The 20,508-nt window shown below is 45.0% G+C and overlaps 1 protein-coding gene across 2 annotated transcripts; it reads left to right on the top strand.

Moving 5' to 3' along the window:
• Positions 1-1,150: 1,150 nt before the first annotated feature.
• On the top strand, positions 1,151-18,973 carry LOC121288327 (nucleoside diphosphate kinase A-like). 2 transcript variants are annotated; one of them, XM_041206865.1, is made up of 5 exons: positions 1,151-1,368; positions 6,150-6,280; positions 9,304-9,405; positions 9,819-9,931; positions 18,757-18,973. In XM_041206865.1, exons 1-5 carry the CDS (start codon positions 1,233-1,235, stop codon positions 18,875-18,877), a joined length of 603 nt encoding a protein of 200 aa, XP_041062799.1. In that variant the 5' UTR covers positions 1,151-1,232; the 3' UTR covers positions 18,878-18,973. The 2 variants fall into 2 exon arrangements, with proteins under 2 accessions (XP_041062799.1, XP_041062800.1); XM_041206866.1 differs by lacking the exon at positions 9,304-9,405.
• The last annotated feature ends 1,535 nt before the right edge of the window (positions 18,974-20,508 follow it).

Genomic DNA, 20,508 nt, shown 5'->3' with positions numbered 1-20,508 from the left:
AAAATATTTCATTATACTGCTTGGTAGATAACAAAGTCATAAAAACATCACCATTAAAATTTAAAGGCTTGATGCAGAAAAATACTTTGCTACCGATAACAAAAAACTAAAATTAATCTGCAGATTTTTAATGTTAAGACAATTTAGATAGCTGGCACTAATTAGCATATATTTGAAGATAATAGGTTAGAACACAGTTGAAACTTTTCAGGTATTTTCCTGCGTGAGAGATGATGTACATTGTGCTGGTGTTAATGTATTAGTATTTATCCAGAACCCCTCATCCCAAAACATTTCATGATCAATAAATTGATTTTGAAATGTTGCCATTATTATGGAAGCCACATTACACACATCGAGATCCAACAAATAGCAAATGAGATAAATGACCAGATCATCTGTTCTTGGTGCTGGTGCGGGAGGGAAGATTATTGGCCAGAACACAGCGAGGATCTGTGCTCTTTGGATAGTGCTCTTCGACCTGATTGGGTAAACTTATCCAAAGCACGATACTTCTGACACTGCAGTCCTGCCTCTCTGACAGTGCAGAGATCGCTGAATCTGTTCAGAGAAAGTTTTAAATATTTCAAGATGCACGATGATGGAAGCCAAAAGGATCAGTTTGTGATTGATGGGGAGTTGGTATTGATTGGTGATTTGAGATTAGTTGATGTTGGTTTGTGATTGGTGGATGTGTTGATATTGGTTTATGATTGATGGGTTTTTTGGTATTAGTTTGTGATTGGTGGAGGGCGGTTGGGATTAGTTTGTGATTGGTGGAAAGGATTCGTTTAAGATTGGGGAGGGGCTTGGTAGTGGATTGTGATTCGTGGAGTGAGTTTAGCACTAGTTTGATTGCAAGGGGGCTGTTACTGTTTTGTGATTGGTGGAAGGTGGTTGGTGCTGTTTTGTGATTGGTGAAGGTGGTTGGTGCTGTTTTGTGATTGGTGAAGGTGGTTGGTACTGTTTTATGATTGGTGAAGGTAGTTGGTGCTGCGTTGTGATTGGTGAAGGTGGTTGGTGCTGTTTTGTGATTGGTGAAGGTGGTTGGTGCTGTTTTATGATTGGTGAAGGTGGTTGGTGCTGCTTTGTGATTGGTGAAGGTGGTTGGTGCTGCTTTGTGATTGGTGGAAGGTGGCTGGTGCTGTTTTGTGATTGGCGGAGGTATGAGCGTACCGCTTTTGCACCAAACGGAGCCCAGGTTCCGGGTCTGAGAAGGAGGTGGAGGGTGAATGAGGGCCCGAGGAGTGATGCTGCTACGGGGACTGAGCCGGTGTCTGACGGTCGGCATCATTCGCGGCTTCACCCCACCTCCAGAAACTCCCAGGCTGTCCTGGGCCGCCGCCAGGCTTCGCTTTCACTCGGCGGGTAAGTGTAGCTGGACTCCGGGAGTTGCGCCAAACTTTCCGCCGTGAATTCGGAAACAAAGAAATTTGCGGTCCCGCCACTGCTTCACTGTTGAAGATGCTAAATTATTGCTAGTTACTCAGCTGGAGAAGGAAAGCTGGTGTGTGATATTTGAGTCTTTTGCGGATGTTTCTTTACTTCAGTTTTTGTCAGTCCGGAGTTTCTCTGTCAGTTTCTGGGCTTATTTATTCTGAGGGTGAAATTCTTTTTCTGTGTTTCCCAGAGGCTGATCCGAGTTTATTAAACCTGACTAAAGTTGGTCCTTTCCATGCGGCCCCTGCGTTGAGCGATTGAAGTGAGTTCATCAAGAACCAGTCCCAGACCTCGACATTGGCGGCTGATGTTTAAAAGGAACTTTATTTAACTGAATTGATTGTAGTTGGAAGGTGACCCCGCCTGGTTGTTGAGAGAGCCCAGACCGGTGTGGTTGAGTCGTTTTGGGCAATTGCTTCTGTGAAAAACCATTAAGCTGAGGACAGACCAAAACTCACGAGTTCTAGATTCGTGAATGTGACCATATTTGAGTCTCGTGGACTGAGAACAGTCCAGGGCAGCAGAACTAACTTGCAGAATTGTCAATAAGTCCTTGTTTAAAACAGACTTAAAATTTAGATTTTTAATTCCATCAAAATGAATCTAATTGAATGAATTTCAATTTTACGGAATCACATAACTCTCCCTTTGTTATGAACCCCTGGCATTAAACAAATGTTCTATGATAATGTATAGCTAGACTGTAGAGAGAGGACATCAGGTGCTTTAGATAGCTTAGTCTGCCACCCTCTAGCTATTCCTTTGACTCCACAGATTTGTGGTCACATTGAACGTGGTTAATTTTTCAGGTTGAACACCTGGTTGCCCTCTGAGGAAAGTGGCACTCTAGTTAAGTACTTTAGGAGCCTGGCCATGCAATGGAAGGTTGCAAGGGCTCTGAGTTGTGCGAGACTGGCACACAGTAACTAAGAGATGTTGCAACATTTGTTCAGCTTTTATTGGAATGGATCAGAAATGAAGGTCTCGACTTAACCTGATGCAATCGCAATCGACTTTAACACATGCAATATACAGTTGACACTACAGAAAGGATCGAAACCATTGAATTATCATGATGCCTTTATCTTCAGCCCTAATTTTTGTTTGTTTATTTACTCATTGAATGTGGGCATGGCTGATTAATGTGGGGCATTAAGTGATAACTTTAATTGGCCAAAAGGTGGTGGTGAGCTGTCGACTTGAATACAACTGAGTGGCTTGCAAGGTAATTTCAGGGGGTGTCATGGAGTCATAGAGGTCTACAGCACAGAAAAGGCCCTTTGGCCCATCGAGTCTGCACCGGTCAAACAAGTACCTAACTACTCTAATCCCATTTTCCAGCCCTAGGCCTTGTATGCCATGGCATCGCAAGTGGACATCCAAATACTTCCTAAATGTTATGAGGGTTTCTGCCTCTACCACCTTTTAAGGCAGCAAGTTCCAGATTCCCACCACCCTCTGGGTGAAAAGATTCTTCCTCACATCTCCTCTAAACCTCCTGCCCCTTACCTTAGATCTATGCCCCTTGATTATTGATCCTTCCAGCAAGGGGAAAAGTTTCTTCCTGTCTACCCTATCTATGCCCCTCAAAATTGTATACATCTCACTCACGTTCCCCCTCAGTCTCCTCTGCTCCAGGGAAAATAACCCAGTCTATCCAATCTCTCTCCTCATAACTAAAACTCTCCAGCCCAGGCAACATCCTGGTAAATCTTCTCTGTGCTCTCTCTAGTGCAACCACATCCTTCCAATAATGCGGATTCCAGAACTGCACGCAATACTCTAGCTGTGGCCTAACTAGCGTTTTATACAGTTCCAGCATTACCTCCCTACTCTTATATCCTATGCTTTGGCTAATAAAGGCAAGTATCCCATAAGTCGTCTTATGAACATCTCTACCAAATCTCCTCTTAACCTTCTTCTCTCCAAGGAGAACAATTCCAGCCTCTCCAATCTATTCTCATAGCTGAAGTTTTTCATCCATGGAAACATTCTTGTAAACCTCTTTAAGAGTGGACCAGATCGCTATGGGTTTGGAGTCACATAAGGGCAAGAAGAGATAAAGACAGCAGATTTCCTTCCCTAAAGATCATTAGTCAACCATATGGGTGTTTACAAAATGGTAGTTTCATGGTCACATAGAATAAAACGGACAGTAGCAACATGGATACAAAATTGGCTGAGAGTAATGGTCAATGGATAGTTTTTGAGCTGGAGGAGGGCTTGTAGTGGAGCTCCCCAGGGGTCAGTATTGGGATCCTTGCTTTTCCTGATATATATTAATGATCTAGATCTTGGTGTGCAGGGGACAATTTCAAAGTTTTCAGATGATATATGAAGCTTGGTAGTGTTATGAACTGCGAGGAGGACGGTGTGAAACTTCAAGAGGGCATAGACAAGTTGGTGGAGTGGACAAATAGGTGGCAGATGAGGTTCAACGTGGAGAAGTGTGAGGTGATGCATTTTGTTAGAAAGAACATAGACAGTATAAAATAAGGTGAAATTTTGAAGGGGGTGCAGAAGCAGAAAGACTTGGGTGTATATGTGCATAGATCATTGATGGTGGCTGGACAGGTGGAGAGAGCAGTTAATAAAGCATATAGTATCCCGGGCTTTATTAATAGGGGCATAGAGTACAAGAGCCGGGAGGTTAAACTGAATTTATATAAGACACTCGTTAGACCTCAGCTGGAATATTGTGTACAGTTCTGGGCAGCACATTATAGGAAGGATGTGAACACATTAGAGGGAGTGCAGAAGAGGTTTACAAGAATGGTTCCATGGATGAGAAACTTCAGCTATGAGGATAGATTGGAACTCTTCTCCTTGGAGAGAAGAAGGTTACAAGGAGATTTGATAGAGATGTTCAAAATCATGAGGGGGCTGGGCAGAGTAGATAGGGAGAAGCTGTTCCCACTTGTAACAGGATCAAGAACGAGAGGGCACAGATTTAAAATGATTTGCAAAAGAAGCAAGTGTGACGTGAGAAAAAAACTTTCACGCCACAAGTGGTTCGGGTCTGGAATGTACTGTCTGGAAGTGTGGTGGAGGCAAGTTCAATCGAGGCATTCAAGAGGGCATTAGATGATTGTTTTTATTCAAATAATGTGCAGGGGTACAGGGAAAAGGCAGGGCAATGGCACTAGGTCATAATGCTCATTTGGAGAGCTGGTGCAGACATGATGAGCCAAATGGCCGCTTCCTGTGCCGTTAAGATTCTGTGATTACTGATACTCTTTTTATTCTAGATTTATTTAATTGTATTTTTAATTTCTCAGCTACTGTGGTGGTATTTGAACTTGTCTCCAGGTTAATCATCCAGGTGTCTTGTTTACTCGTTCAGTAGCATAACCAAAAGTGATATGACACCATAGTGGTTAATTAATCCTGGTTTATTGATGAGTTACTATAACTGCTTTATTGTCTGAATACTATAGAATATTATGTCAACACAGAATTGTTACATCACTACTTAATATGGTCAGGGAATCTGTTGGATATTAGTGGTTTCTATTTTTATTTCAGTTTTTATTCCAATCTGTTGAGAGGAGTTGACGTGATGTACAAACACAAAACTCAGATTGTGGGATCCTTTGCCTCACCTGTCACAATTTATCCACTTAATTCATTTCATGTCAAGTTACAATGTAACAAACACTAACAGCTAAATAATTTTCCAATTCTATCAAATTCACATTGACACAGCCTATCTGCAGCTCCCACGTCTCAACTTGCAAATAAATGAACCTTATCAGCTACATATATCGACACCGCTGTTTCAAAACAGACACCTCTGCAAATTGCAGGAACTTCCAAACCTGTGACCTCCACCATCTAAGGACAAGGACAGCAGGCGCATGGAAACACCACTGCCTCCAAGTCACACCCCAATCCCAACTTGAAAATAGACCGCCATTCCTTCTGTGGTCACTGGGTCAAAATCCTAGAACTGTCTCCCTAATAGCGTTGTTAGAGCACCTTCACCAAATGGACTGCAGTGGTTCAAGAAGAAAGCCACTACCACTTTTTAAAGGGCAACTAGGGATGGGCAATAAATACTGGTGATGCCCACATTTTGAAAATTATTTTGTTTTAAACACTGTCATTAGCAGTTTAAATCTGCACTAAAATCAGCGCTTGCTCTGCATCCAAACCATCCGATCTGTTAAATAAACACCAACTGCCCTTCAGTACAAGCAATTCACCTTGAAGCAGCAATAACTGTTGAGGCTTGGCATAAATTGATTGCCCTGTTTGCGTAGCACTTAATCTATCTTACTGGCTAGTGACAGATTTATAAATAGACAAATATAGATATAGTTCTGTGGGGAAACTGCTGCTTAGCAACACCTGTGGTTGTCAGTAATTTCTATTGGGCAAGTTTGGGGTAAGAGGACTGATGGGTTCTGATTGGTCTCTGCACCCAAAGCGTTGTGACACTTGATACCAACAGACCCTTCTACTTCCAGCATAGCTTTGGTTCCATGACATTTAAGACTCAACAACATATTTATATAGCACCTGGAACAAAATAATGTAGTAAAACATCTCAAGCTCTCTCCGAAAAACTTATTGTTGTGGTTGAATGTTCTGTACAGCTACGCACTGAGAATTCCCTCTCCAAGGGGGAGTGGGCTGTGGTCACTGGGCAAAACTATTTAAATGTAAACATGCCAACTTATAACCTCTTCCTCCTCCTCCTCACTCAGGGGTTTTTGGGATTCGTGAGCAAACACTGGTGGCTGTGAAACCAGATGGAGTTCAGAGGCGGCTTGTGGGCGAAATCATCCAACGCTTTGAAAAGAGGGGATTCCAACTTGTGGGACTGAAACTTGTGCAGGTACAGATCCCAGCCTCTGTTACTAGGCAACTTGCTTTTGCCAACATTCTATCTCCTGTTCCAGCAAAAGGCTTCTTTTATATTGGCACATTGTGAATTATGGGGAGATGGTGGTGAAATAGTAATATCATTGGACTGGTAATCCAAAGGCCCATGCTAATTCCTTGGGGACATGGGTTAAAACCCCACTGTGGCAACTGATGGAATTTAAATTTAATTAATAAAAATCTGGAATTGATAGTTAGTTTCATTAATTATGGCATCATCAATTGTAGTAAAAGCTATCTGGTTCACTAATGTCCTTGAGGGAAGGAAATCTGTGTCAGTTCTCTGTAAGAGCAATTCACCCATTGACACTCCCACAACTTTTTCCAATAGTCTTGCAAATTTTTCCTCCCCTGAAAATTATCCATTTCTTTTTTGAAAGCCACAATTGGATCTTCTAGTCCTTAGCTGATCTGACATACATGAGTCCAGACCTACAGGAATGTTTTTGACTCTTAACTGCCCTCTGAATGGCCAGCAAGCCACTCAGTTGTACCAAACCACTACAGAAAGGTCAAAAGGGAATAAATGTGGACGGACCACCCAGCATCAACTTGGGCACCAGAAATGGCTACAGCACACCCATCCCTGTCAACCCTGAAAGTCCACCTTCCTAATATCTGGGGCTTGTGCCAAAATTGGGAGATCTGCCCACTGACTAGTCAAGCAACAACCTGAGATAGTTACACTCACTGAATCATACCTTAATGCCAATGTCCCAGACATCACCGTCCCCGAGTATGTCTTGACAACAGGACAAACCCAGCAGAGTCGGCAGCACAGTGGTAAACAGTTGGGAAGGAGTTGCCCTGGGAGTCCTCAACATTGATTCCAGACCCTATGAAGTCCCATGGTATCAGGTCAAACATGGGCAAGAAAACCTCCGACTGATTACCACCTACCACCCTCCCTCAGCTGATGAATCAGTGCTCCTCCATGTTGGAGGAGGGAAGAGCACAATATGCATTCTGGGTGGGGGACTTCAATGTCCATCACCAAGAATCACTCAGTAGCACCACTACTGACTGAGCTGGCCGAGTAGTGAAGGAGCCAGCTAGAGGGAAAACCTCCTAGACCTTGCCCTCACCAGTCCACCTGTCACAGATACATCTGTCCATGGCTGTATAGGTCAAAGTGATTGCTGCACAGCCCTTGTGAAGATAAAATCCCATCTTCACATTGAGTATACTTTCAATTGTGTTGTGTGTGACTACCACTGCTAAATGGGATAGATTTGGAACAGATCTAGCAGCTCAAAACTGACTACCCATGAGGCACAGTGGGCCATCAGCAGCTGCAGAATTGTATTTAACCACAATCTGTAATCTCTTGGTCCGGCATATCCCTTATTCTACCATTACTGTTAAGCCAAGGGCTCAACCCTGGTTCAAAAAAGAGTACAGGAGAGTATGCCAGGAGCAGCACCAAGCATACCTAAAAATGAAGTGTCAACCTGATGAAGCTACAGCACAGGTCTACTTGCATGCCAAACAGCAGAAGCAGCATGCAATAGACAGATCTAAGAGATCCTGCAATGAAGAGTTGAGATTTAAGCTCTGGAGCCCTGTCTGCCACCCTTTCATGACGATGCGATAATTAAAACAAGTAACTAAGGAGCAGGTGCCACAAATATCCCCATCCTCGATGGTAGGGGTGCCTAGCACATCAGTGCAAAAAGCAAGGCTGAAGCTTTTTCAACCATCTTCAGCCAGGAGTGCCAAGTGGATGATTCATCTCTGCCTCCTCCTGAGTTCCCCAGCATCACAGATGCCAATATTCAGCCAGTTCAATTCACTCCACTTGATATCAAACAACTGACAGCATTGAATACTGGAAAGGCTATAGGCTCTGACAACATTCTGGCAATAATACTGAAGACTTGTTCTCCAAAACTAGCAATGCTGCAGAACTAGCCATACTCCTAGGCAAGTTGCTCCAATACAGCTATAACACTGGCATGTAGCTGACAATGTGGAAAATTGCCCTGTATGTCCTGTCCACAAAAAGCAAGACAAACCCAACCCAGCCAATTACCACCCCATCGGTCTACCCTTGATCATCAGCAAAGTGACAGAACATTGCTATCAAGTGGCACTTGCTGGGCAAATAACCTGCTCACTGATGCTAAGTTTGGGTTCTGCCAGGGCCACGACTTCTGATCTCATTTCAGTATTTATTCCTTTCACCACCGACGCATAGGGTAGGAGTGTGTATCCTATACAAGATGCACTGCAGCAACTCATGAAAGACTTCTTTAACAGTACCTTTTCAAACCTGTGACCACTGCCACCAAGAAGGACAAGGGCAGCAAAAGCATGGGATTGCCACAACCTGAAAGTTCCCCTCCAAGCCACACACCATCCTGACTTGGAACTATCAAAATCCTGGCACTCCTGCCTATAACAGCATTGGGTGCACCTGCACTACATGGACTCCAGTTCAAGAATGTAGCTCACCACCACCTTCTTAAGGGCAATTAGAGATGCAAGACAAATGTTGGCCTTGCCATTGCCACCCACATGCTGTGAAAGAATAAAAGTGTCTCAAGCTGCTGGTTGAGGGAGGAATGTTGACCAGGGTGGTTGGGAGAACCCCTATTTTAATGCTGTGGGATATTTTATATTTTCAGAGCAAATGGGGCCTTGTTTGAACATCTCACCAAAGGATGCCCCCTTCTGGCAGTGTCCCCCTCGCTGGTGCGCCCTGCCTTACTGTGGCAGTGCAACACTCTCCCTCTGGTTTTGTGCACCAACACCACCAATGCCCCCACCCCACTGCAAAGCCCCCACCCTCAGGCTACTCTGTTTGTGATACTCTGTGTTTATGCTTTGTGTGTGTGTATATCAAGTCTTGCTGTTCGGGAGAGGAAAGAGGCTGAAGTAGTCGAATTGTAAAGTATGACCAGTTAAGGAAGGGAGTGTAGGGGCTGAGGTGTGCTGACCGTGAACTGTGCTAACCCACCCGACCACTTGTTTCAGCCCACTCAAGATGTACTTTCGGAGCATTATCATGATCTGCACGAGAAACCTTTCTATTCTGCGCTGATCCAATACATGAGCTCGGGACCGGTCGTTGTTATGGTAAGAAATGGCCAGAAACAGCAATAAAGCATTAGTTCAAATGATTGAAGGGAGTTAAAACCTCAGTCTGGGATGCTATTTTTGGGACATCAACATTTATCCTGAAGATAATTCACTGGCTTCTCCCAACTTTGGGAGCAAAGAGGTGAGGAAGGTGCCACCATAAACACTACCTCCTCCCTCCTGGTCTGACTGGATATCCCAGGATTCTCCTTCATTTGTTGCTACATGATGGTGAAAGTGGCAAGGCCATTCCTGCCCATTTCTGTTCTAATCCTTGCACTACTTGTTTCTGTTCTTCGGAGTTAAAACTTCATTCACCATTTGTTTGCGTGACTGATTTAAACTTTTCTTTTAATCTGCTTGTTCCTCTTGCTCTGCCATCTCCAATTGATAGGTCTCTTGTTCTGCAGGTTTGGGAAGGTTGTGATGTTGTGAGAGTGTCTCGCATGATGGTGGGTGATACCAATCCTGCTGATGCTCGCCCAGGAACCGTGAGAGGAGACTGGTGTGTTCACATAAGCAGGTAGGGTGGGATGGGATTGCGGGGGGGCGGTGTATCCTCGATTATGGAAACCTTCCCTGAATCACTTGTACCAGAGACGGAAACAAGGGTTTGATCTTGGCTGGAACTTCAGTAGGGGCAAAATTAGATCCGACCCACCATCAGTCTCCTGCCAGGAAAGCACAGCAAGGAAAAAGGCTTCAATATTCACCTGATTGGTATTAGTGAAGATTCTGTTTATAGAATTCATAGCAAAAATTAGAAATGTTTGTTTAAAACAGTTTTGGTGGAACTGACTGAACAGGTGGAATATATATGCACGTGCATGCATTCTCTCTCTCTCGCCATTCTCCCCAAGAAATAGCAGGAGTAGTCCATATGGCCCTTCGAGCCTGCTCCATCAATCGATACGATCATGGCTGATTGTCGACATCAACCCCACTTTCCTACTCCATCCCAAAAACTATTAATCGCAGCCTTGACCATACTCAACCGATTAATCATCCACAGCTCCCTGGGGTAGGATATTCTAAAGATTCAGTCCTAAATGGCAGACTCCTGACCTTGAGAGTACTAGACTCTCCAGCCAGGGGAAAACAGCCTCTCAGCAGCAGTAGAATCATATTCCACCACAATCTCTAACCTCATATCCCTCACTTTACCATTGACCCAGGGGCCTGGTTTAAGGATAATGTGTAGAAAAGCATGCCAACATCAGCACCAGGCATAACTAAAAATGAGGTGCCAACCTGATGAAACTACAAAACACACAACTACATGCGTGCATGCTGAACAGAAAAAGCAACATGTTATACACAGAGCTAAGAATCCCACAACCAACAGATCACTTGGAAGCCCTGCAGTCCTGCCACATCCAGTCATGACTGGTGATGGATAAGTAAGCAACTTATGGGAAGAGGAAGCTCTGTGAACATTACTAGCCTCAATGATGGCAGAACCCTGCACCTGAGTGCAAAAGACAAGGCTGAAGTGCCAAGTAAATGATCTGGCTCAGCCTCCTCATGAGGCCCGCAGCATCATAAGAACTAGGAACAGGAGTAGGCAATTCAGCCCCTCAAGCCTGCCCCGCCATTCAATACGATCATGGCTGATCTCATTTCAGCCTCAACTCCAATTTCCAGCCCTTTCCCCATAACCTTTCAACCCATTACTAATTAAAAACCTGTCCAACTCCTGAAATTTATTCAGCGACCTGGCACCCACTGCACTTTTTTAAGGTAGTGAATTCTACAGATTCACGACTCTTTGAGAAAAGTAATTCCTCTTCATCTCTGATTTAAATCTACCACCCCTTAGCCTAGAATGATGGCCTCTCGTTCTAGAATTCCCCACAAGGGGAAACATCCGCTCCACGTCTACTTTGTCTATCCTCTTTAGCATCTTATATAACTCAATTAGGTCTCCTCTCATCCTTCTAAAGTCTAGCAAGTATAGGCTTAAACTGCTCAATCTCTCCTCATAATACAGGCCCCGCATCTCTGGAATCAATCTAGTGAACCTCTTCTGAACCGCCTCCAATGCAACTACATCCTTCCTCAAGTAAGGGGACCAAAACTCTGCACAGTACTCCAGGTGCGGTCTCACCAATGCCTTGTACAGTTGCAACAACACTTCCCTATTTTTATACTCTATTCCTTTAGCAATAAATGCCAAAATTCCATTTGCCTTCCTTATTTCCTGCTGTACCTGCATACTAGCTTTCAGTGATTCATGCACGAGGATCCCCAGATCCCTCTGCACTGAAGCATTTTGAAATTTCTCTCCATTTAAATAATAAGTCTCCTTTTTATCCTTCCAACCAAAATGGATAATCTCACACTTATCCACGTTAACTTCCATCTGCCAAATTCTGGCCCATTCACCTAACCTGTCCATATCCATTTGTAAATTTCTTATATCTTCATTTCAACCTACTTTCCCACCTATTTTGGTGTAATCTGCAAATTTAGCTATAGTACCTTCTATCCCTGAATCGAAATGATTAATATAGGTTGTAAATAGTTGGGGCCCAAGAACCGAACCCTGTGGCACCCCACTAGTTACAGCTTGCCATCCTGAAAAAGACCCGTTTATCCCGACTCTCTGCTTCCTGTTGGTTAGCCAATCCTCTATCCAAGCTAATATATTACCCCTAACTCCGTGTGATCTTATCTTGTGTATTAATCTTTTGTGCAGCACCTTATCAAAGGCTTTCTGAAAGTCCAGATATAATACATCTACAGGATCCCCATTATCCAATTTGCTTGTCACATCTTCAAAGAACTCTAGCAAATTAGTCAAACATGATTTACTCTTCATAAAACCATGCTGACTCTGATGGATTGCATTTTGACTTTCCAAATGCCCTATTACTACTTCCTTAATAATGGATTCCAACAATTTCCCAATGACAGACATTAAACTAACTGGAATGTAGTTTCCTACTTTCTGCCTCCCCTCTTTTTGAATAAGGGCGTTATATTAGCATTTTTCCAATCCACTGGAACCTTTCCAGAATCCAGGGAATTTTGGAATATTATAGCCAATGCATCCACTATCTCTGCTGCCACTTCCTTTAAGACCCTGGGATGTAGGCCATCAGGTCCTGGGGACTTATCACCCTTTAATCCCAATAGTTTGCTCAGTACTTTTTCTCTAGTGATAGTGATTGTTCTAATACCCTCTGCACTACCTGTTACTATTGGGGTGGTACTAGCGTCCTCCACCATCAAAATTGAGGCAAAATATTGATTAAGCGTCTCTGCCATTTCTGCTTTCCCCACTATTAACTCCCCAGTCTCATCCTCCAAGGGACCAACATTCACTTTAGCTACTCTCTTTCCTTTTATATACTTGTAAAAGCTGTTGCTATCAGTTTTTACATTTTGCGCTAGTTTTCTTTCATAATTTACCTTTGCTCTTTTTTTTAGTAACCCTTTGTTGATCTTGGAAGTTTCCCAATCTTCCAGCCTGCCACTGACCTTTGCAATTTGGTATGCCTTAGTTTTTGCCTTTATGTTATCTTTAACTCCCTTGCTTAGCTATGGATGCTTTTTCCCCCTCTTACCGTCTTTCTTCCTCTTTGGAATCAGTCTTCAGCCAATTCAATTCACTCTGCATGATATCAAGAAATGGCTGACTGCAATGGACACTGCAGAGAATATGGGCACTGGTTAGAGTGGTGAAAACTTGCGCTCTAAAACTAGTTGCACCTTTAGTCAAGCGGTTCCAGCACAGCCACAACACTGACACAAAAGCAAAATACTGCAGATGCTTGAAATACTCAGCAGTTTTGGCAATATCTATGGAGTTAACATTTCAGGTCTATGACCCTTCAACAGAACGGATGATGAAAATTCCGATGAAAGATCACTGACCTGAAACATGGGCCTGAATTTTACCCTTGGCGGGCGTGCATGATTGGCAGGCCCCCAGCTGCGATTTCACGCTGGCTGGCCAATTAAGGCCCACCAATGTGGAACGCATTGTCCTAGTGGTCGGGAAGGCTGGGGCCTGATGACCGCCGTGTCCAGTGGCAAACTGGCGGGCAGTTTAAAAAACGGCACAGGCAGCTCCTTGAAGGCTGCCAGGGAAGAGCATGTTTGCAGCATTCTGAAGACTGAAATTATGGCCTCCTCAAGCACGGCTGGAGACGCCAGTCGGGTGGGCACTTGGGCCTTCCCCCCGCCCCCTGGTTTTTGGACAAGTGCCTCACAGTCCTCCTGGGGGAGGTGGCTGCCAGGAGGGACAACCTTGTCCACAGAGATGGAAGGAGGTGGTCACTGCACCTGACAAAATAAGCTTGGGAAGTGGTGGCAGCGCAGGTCAGCAGCCACAACATTGTGCGGCACACATGGGTACAGACCCACAGAAGGTTTGATGGCCAGCTGCGCTCAGCAAGGGTGAGTACCGTGTTGGCAGGGATCAGTGTGTTGAAGTGTTAAGGTCCGGCCGTCCTCCTGTGGAGCCCGAGTCCGAGTGCCAACTGTCAATGACACCAGAGCTGGCCAAGGGGGTGAGCTCTGGATGTTTGGACTGAGTGTCTTGTGGCCATGACTCAGGTGTGCCCTACAAGGTGTTCCTCAGGTGGGGTTGGCCACTGCAGTGGCGCTGCAGATAGAGAGTGGACGAATCCGTGCTCCTCTCTCCTTTCAGGAGAAGATGACTCACAACAACGAAAGGTCGTAGACGGGCGGAGGCCCCCCCAAACCAACTAATCCTTACAAGATCCGAGCAGGACGCCTTGGAGCTGGAGAGGCAGCACGCACCTTGGTCAACTGGCTGCGGAGAGGCTGGGGGTATCAGATGAAGGTAAGACTGCAGTGCACAGAAGAGTGTTTAGGATCGTGCAAACATTCTTGTCGTCTCATCATTGATGGGAGCCTCAAAACTGGATTCCCCATTGATCACTGAAAGATGATGGCATCATGCTGCAGATCTCCATGGTCTCACCAGAGTGCCTAGCATGCACATTGACAGTGTGATGACTTAAATTAATGACATGTTGTTCTCCCTTAGATTCGCCAGTACACACACAATCGCAGGACCCCGAAGAGCCACCACTGACACCAGAGGACCGCCAAGCTTCACATGAGCCTCCACCACACCTGCTCTCTGAACCAGGCACCAGTGCAGATACCACTGGTGGGTGTTAGACCTTTGGCTAGAATGTCGATGCACAGCAATGAGGGCACTTCACACTCACTTGAGGAGCAGGTGGAGGCAGAGAGTGCCCAGGGCACCCGCTGTCAGAGGACTGCTGAAGACCAGGACGATGCTGAGTCGAAGGCAAATGATGAGCCTCTGGAGTCATCCATTAGGCAGTAGATGCTGGATGTCTAGCGAAATAAGCGGGAGGATCTGGTGGAGATCCATTCGAGTGTGCGTGCCATGGCCTTGGTTGTGGAGGAGTCCATGCAGGGCATAAGCACTGCACTGACCTTCATGGCTGAGTGCACTGCCTCCTCCATTGAGAGAGTGACAACCGTCACGGAGCAGCAGCTCCAGGGACAGAATCGGGGTTCCTGGGGATGCGCTTGGACCTGGCAAGCCCTCACACAGGCAATGCAAGCAGTGGTCAGTGCCAGTGTGGGAGACGGATGAGGCACCCAGTATCCTAGCTAGGTGCCCCAACATCAAGGGTGAGCGGGAAGGTCCAGAGCAACTTTACGTTGGCGCACAAGCTGTTTGTCGTCTCTGCGGGCTCCACTCAGCACGCTGGATGACATGGACAGCTCTTCCACTTCTCTGCCAGTGATCGTGGCATCTGATGAGGCTGAGATGACTGGGGAGATGGCAGCCATGGCACTGGCCACTCCCAGGCAGGACCAGCACAGGCTCTATTGGCCAGACAACAACAGCCAAGGTCATCAAGGCCAACAAGACACCAGAGTCAGCAGGCTGTCTCCAATGCTGCTGCCAGCGAGGGTGGGGGGGGGGCACCAGGAAGCAGCACTTGCAAACATAAGTTTAAGGCACCATGAGCATGAGGGGGACTGGTCACAGGTGATCTTCTATTGTGTAATCTTTTGTTTATGTTTCCTAGTCTGGAAATGAAGACCAGAGAAGGTTATGTTAATTTGTTTGGATTGTCAAAATGAGATAAAAATTTGTTATAATGGCTTGAATATACTTTACCTTTTTACTTTTTGGTGCAGGGTACACCAGTATGTAATGCTAGACTTGAGTGGCTCTAAACTTTATTGAACAGGCACTGAGTGGACTTTGGGTTCAAATGAAAGGGTCATTTCAGACATCCTGGATGGAGGTGGCAGCCCTGGCATGAGGTGGAAGCAGATCTTTGGCAGTCTAGCTGAAGGGGCATTGGATCAAGGCGTCCCTGCCTCCCTGAAGGATCCAGATGTCTGCCTCCACCCCTTCAGCATTCTCCTCACCATGCTCCTCTCCTGACTCACTACTGGATTCATCCTCTGTGGCCTGCGGAGCTGCCTCAAGATCCTCTTCCTCCAGTGGGTCCCCCCTTGCTAGTACCAGATTGTGGAGAATGCAGCATGTGCTCAGGGACACCTGCTCTGAGGGGCATTGTAGTGCACCCCCTGAACAGTCCAGGCATCGGAAACACATCTTTAGAAACCTTATGGTCCTCTATCACTGCCCTTGTGAAGGCATGACTTCTATTATAACGCTGCTCTGCCTCTGTTCTTGGGTGGTAGAGAGGCATCATAAGCCACCTTTTCAACAGATAGTCCTTGTCACCCAGCAGCCATCCATCCACTTGGGCTGGAACACTGAATGGCCTTAGCACCTGGGAATGTCTGAGGATATAAGCATCATGGGAGCTGCCAGGTTATCGTGCACAGACTTGCAGACTCTGCGTCCTGTGGTCACACACTATCTGGACGTTCATCCTATTGACAAAGGCACCCAGCTGACCTGCTGGTGCCTTGATGGCCACATGTATGCAGTCAATTAAACCCTGGATGTGGGGGAACCCAGCAATCGCTGCAAAGCCTCTGGCTCACTCAGCTTGGCTGGCCTTGACTGTACAGAAATGAATAAATGTTATTACCCGCCTGAACAGAACTGTCACTAGCTTGGTGCAGCTGTGGACAACTGATTGGGACACTCCATAAAGATGCCCCACTGACCCCTAGAAAAAGCCAGAAGCATAGAAATTGAGAGCCACTGTGACCTTCAGAGTCACTGGCATGAGGTTTCCACCCACAAAACCGGAGGTGATGTCTGGCCCAATCATCTGACAAATGGAGGTCACAATCACCCTGGAGAGGCAGAGCCTCCTTCGGTATTGCACCTTGGACATAGAGGTAGCTGCATTGCCACCTATAAACCTTAGCAGCAGAATAGTAGCATCTTCTGCAGCCTCTTCTGCCTTGGACTACATGCTGGCCTTGCACCTCTGCTGCCACAGGTTGCTCCCCTGGAAGCTGGGGAGGCGGTGGCAAAGTGATATTTGTCACTGGACTAATATTCTAGAGATACAGGGTAATGCTCTGGGGACTCCAGGTTCAAATCCCACCACAGCAGATGATGCAATTGTAATTCCAGATTTTTATTGAATTCAAAGTCTGATGATGCCCATGAAACCATTCCTGATTGTCATAAAAAAAACCCATCTGCTTCACTAATGTCCTTGGGGAAAGAAATCTGCTGTCCTTAACTGGTATGGCCTACATGTGCCTCCAGTTTCCAGACCCACAGCAATGTGGTTGACTCTTAAATGCCCTCTGAACAAGGGAAATTAGAGTTGGGCAATAAATGCTGGCCTCGGCAGCGACACTCGCATCCATGAACGAATTAAAAAAACTGCATTGAGACACCTGGCCTCCTCTCCCTTCTGTCCCTTGCTTCCTCCTCAGAGGAGACCACAATCCCCATTACCAGGTTAACAGAAGACTGTATAATACCTGGAAGGGTCTACATGGTCAAAATGCTCCAGGAGGCCTGGGCGACACCAATGAGTCCTGAAATGAAGCTGAGAAATGCTAAGAATGAAGCTGTTGTATTCAAGTAAGCAACCAGCAGTAAACTATCTCCTGAACTCCTCACTACTCACAATGGCAGTGCTGCAGGCCCTTTTTATCCTGCCCTTGGATGGGGTTTTGCAAAATGTGGGCTGCCTTCCTGCCCGTGCGACGAGTGTGAATTTACACGGGCCATGTAAAATTGGGTTCAATTGGGCTTTTAATTGCCTTAAGTGGCCTTTTAACTGATGGCAAGTGAGGACAATAAATGCTGACTTTATCAGCGATACCCACATCCTGTGAATTAGTTAAGAGAACTTGACAGTAAATGTTTTCTTAACTTTCTACATTTCAATGAGTGCTAAACGTTGATTGTAAATAGCTGAGGCACAAGCACTGATCCACTAGTTATAAGCTGGCATCCTGAAAATGATCCACTTAACCCTACTGTCTGTTAACCAGTCCTCAATCCATGCAAATATATTACCCCAGTCGCATGAGCCCTTGTGTAACACCCTCGTGTGTGGCACCTTATCAAATGTCTTCTGAAAGTCCAAATTCAGTGTCCACTGTTCCATCTTATCTACCCTTATAATTACATCCCACCCTCCCAAAAGACTTAGAAATTTGTCAAAGCCGATTTCCCTTTTGTTAAATCATGCTGATCCTACCTAAAAAATATTCTGATTTTCTAAGCACCTTGTTACAATGTTAATAGATTCTAGGATTTCCCTACTAGCATTATCACGCTAGCTATCCTAGTTTCTTGTTCTTCCTTTCTTGAACAACAGGGTTACACTTATTCCCTTCCAATCCAATGAGGCCATTCTGGAATCTAGAATTCCAGAGGACCAAAACCATGCCTGTGTCATCTCTGCCACTACCTCCTTTAAAACCCAAGGACGTAACCCTTTGGGTCCAAGGGATTTATCCATTAATTCCTGCAGTCCTTTTCTTTAATATTGTTAGTTGAACTCTAATCTATCTGACTCTGACCTGAGCATTCAATCCTTTATCCTCTTCCATCACCAAGACTGGTTGTCGGGTCTCTGGTTCTTTAACTGAAAGTTATGGCTGGTGGATGGGAGGCAACCGCATCATACTCCCAGTGCAAACTCAACCAGTTCCTGAGGAATGTAACATCAACAACTCTGTCTTGAGAATCAACTATGATCTTTACCTGATCTCTGCACAACCCAGTGTTAATAGTTAGAACACTGCATGGTGCTGTGCCAGAAGACAGTACCATCTATCAGAACAATCTCAAATCCAATCCTCAACCATCCGTTTCTTCAAAATCTCTCCAATTTTCCCTTAATCTTTCCACACCATCAGCCTTGAGTAGGACTCGATCAAGTATTTTGCAGTGTTCTTATAATCTCATTCTGTTGTCTTTCCTCACAGAAATGCCATCCATGCCAGTGACTCGGTTGAAGTGGCCAAGAAAGAGATTAGCCTGTGGTTCCATAGCAGTGAGCTGGTAGAATGGGAAAGTTGTACTCACAAGAACACCTACAATATTTAAATAACTCAGCTGAATCGTTGACAACAATAACTACCTCCAGTGACGGTGTGTCTGATTGTGTGTATTTCACATTATAAAGCTAGAGACTTATCTCCATTATTGAGTTCTCGAATTCCTGTAATGGTGCTCCAACCCGAGTTTATTTTATGTGCTGGTAAACTGCAATAAAATTCCTGTAAAATATTGTTCTGCATTAAGATAAAAGCAAAAAACTGTGGATGCTGGAAATCGAAAACAAAAATACCTGGAAAAACTCAGCAGGTCTGGCAGCATCTCTGGAGAGGAGCACAGTTAACGTTGAGTCCGCATGACTCTTCAACAGAACTAAGTAAAAATAGAAAAGGGGTGAAATATAAGCTGGTTTAAGTGGGGGGGGTTGGGACAAGGGAGTTGGATAGAGGGCCAGTGATAGGTGGAGATAACCAGAAGATGTCATAGACAAAAGGACAAAGAGGTGTTGAAGGTGGTGATATTATTTAAAGGCATGTGCTAATTAAGGGTAGAAAGCAGGACAAGCAAGGTACAGATAGCCCTAGTGGGGGTGGGATGGGGTGAAGGAATCGAAAAAGGCTAACAGGTAGAGATAAAACAATGAATGGAAATACATTTAAAAATAATGGAAATAGGTGGGAAAAGAAAAATCTATATAAATTATCGGAAAAAACAAAAAGGAGGGGTTGGAGGAGAGAATTCATGATCTAAAATTGTTGAACTTAATATTCAGTCTGAAAGGCTGTAAAGTGCCTAGTCGGAAGATGAGGTGCTATTCCTCCAGTTTGCGTTGAGCACACTGGAGGAACAAGAAACCAGAATTAGGAGTGCGGATATCTTGGATGGTTGTGGGACTGGAGGAGATTAGCAATAGGGAGCAGCAGGGCCCCAGAAGGATTTGAAAACGAGTGAGAATTTCAAAATCAAGATGTTGCTTGACTGGAAGTCAGTATAGGTCAGCAAGTACAGGATGATAGTCACAGGTAGCAGAGTTTCGGATGATCAAGGCTATTGCCAGGGATGGTCATTGCCTGGCATGTTACCAGACCAAGCCTGGACTTTATCCAGGTCCTACCATGGCCTGACAAGGCTCGTTCAATACCAGAGGAGTTGAGCACTGGAATTCTCAATAATTGGCTCCACTCCTGTCCTTACAATGGAAGAAATGTTACAACTAAAATAACTGAGGACACCTCCAAGTAATTCCTACAGCATTGTCCTGGGACTGCGAAGATTTGGTCACTGATAACCACTTTTTCCAGGTATGAGTTCAACAGCCATGGAGGATTTTCTTTCGACTGTCAGTGGCTTCAGCTTCTCTCAGGTTCCTTGGTGCTAAACTCAGTCAAATGTTGTCTTAAGGAAGATAGTAGATGCTCCCAGCCATTCAATGGAGAGAGAAACTGAGATAACGTTAAGTCCATATGACTCTTCTTCAGATCTCTGAAGAGTCATATGGACTCGAAACGTTAACTTTCTCTCTCCACAAATGCTGTCAGACTTGCTGAGTTTTTCCAACATTTTCTGTTTTTATTTCAGATTTCCAGCATCTGCAGTATTTTGCTTTTACCCTGCCATTCAATGCCTGACTCCAGAATTCAGGTCTAAGCTAAGTGCTTCTGGTGAAAACAGAACTAAGT

Source organism: Carcharodon carcharias, chromosome 15 (assembly GCF_017639515.1).
Source record: "Carcharodon carcharias isolate sCarCar2 chromosome 15, sCarCar2.pri, whole genome shotgun sequence".
Classification (NCBI taxonomy): domain Eukaryota; kingdom Metazoa; phylum Chordata; class Chondrichthyes; order Lamniformes; family Lamnidae; genus Carcharodon; species Carcharodon carcharias.
The sequence above is the reverse complement of the archived record's forward strand: the minus strand, read 5'-3'. Positions and strand labels throughout refer to the sequence as shown.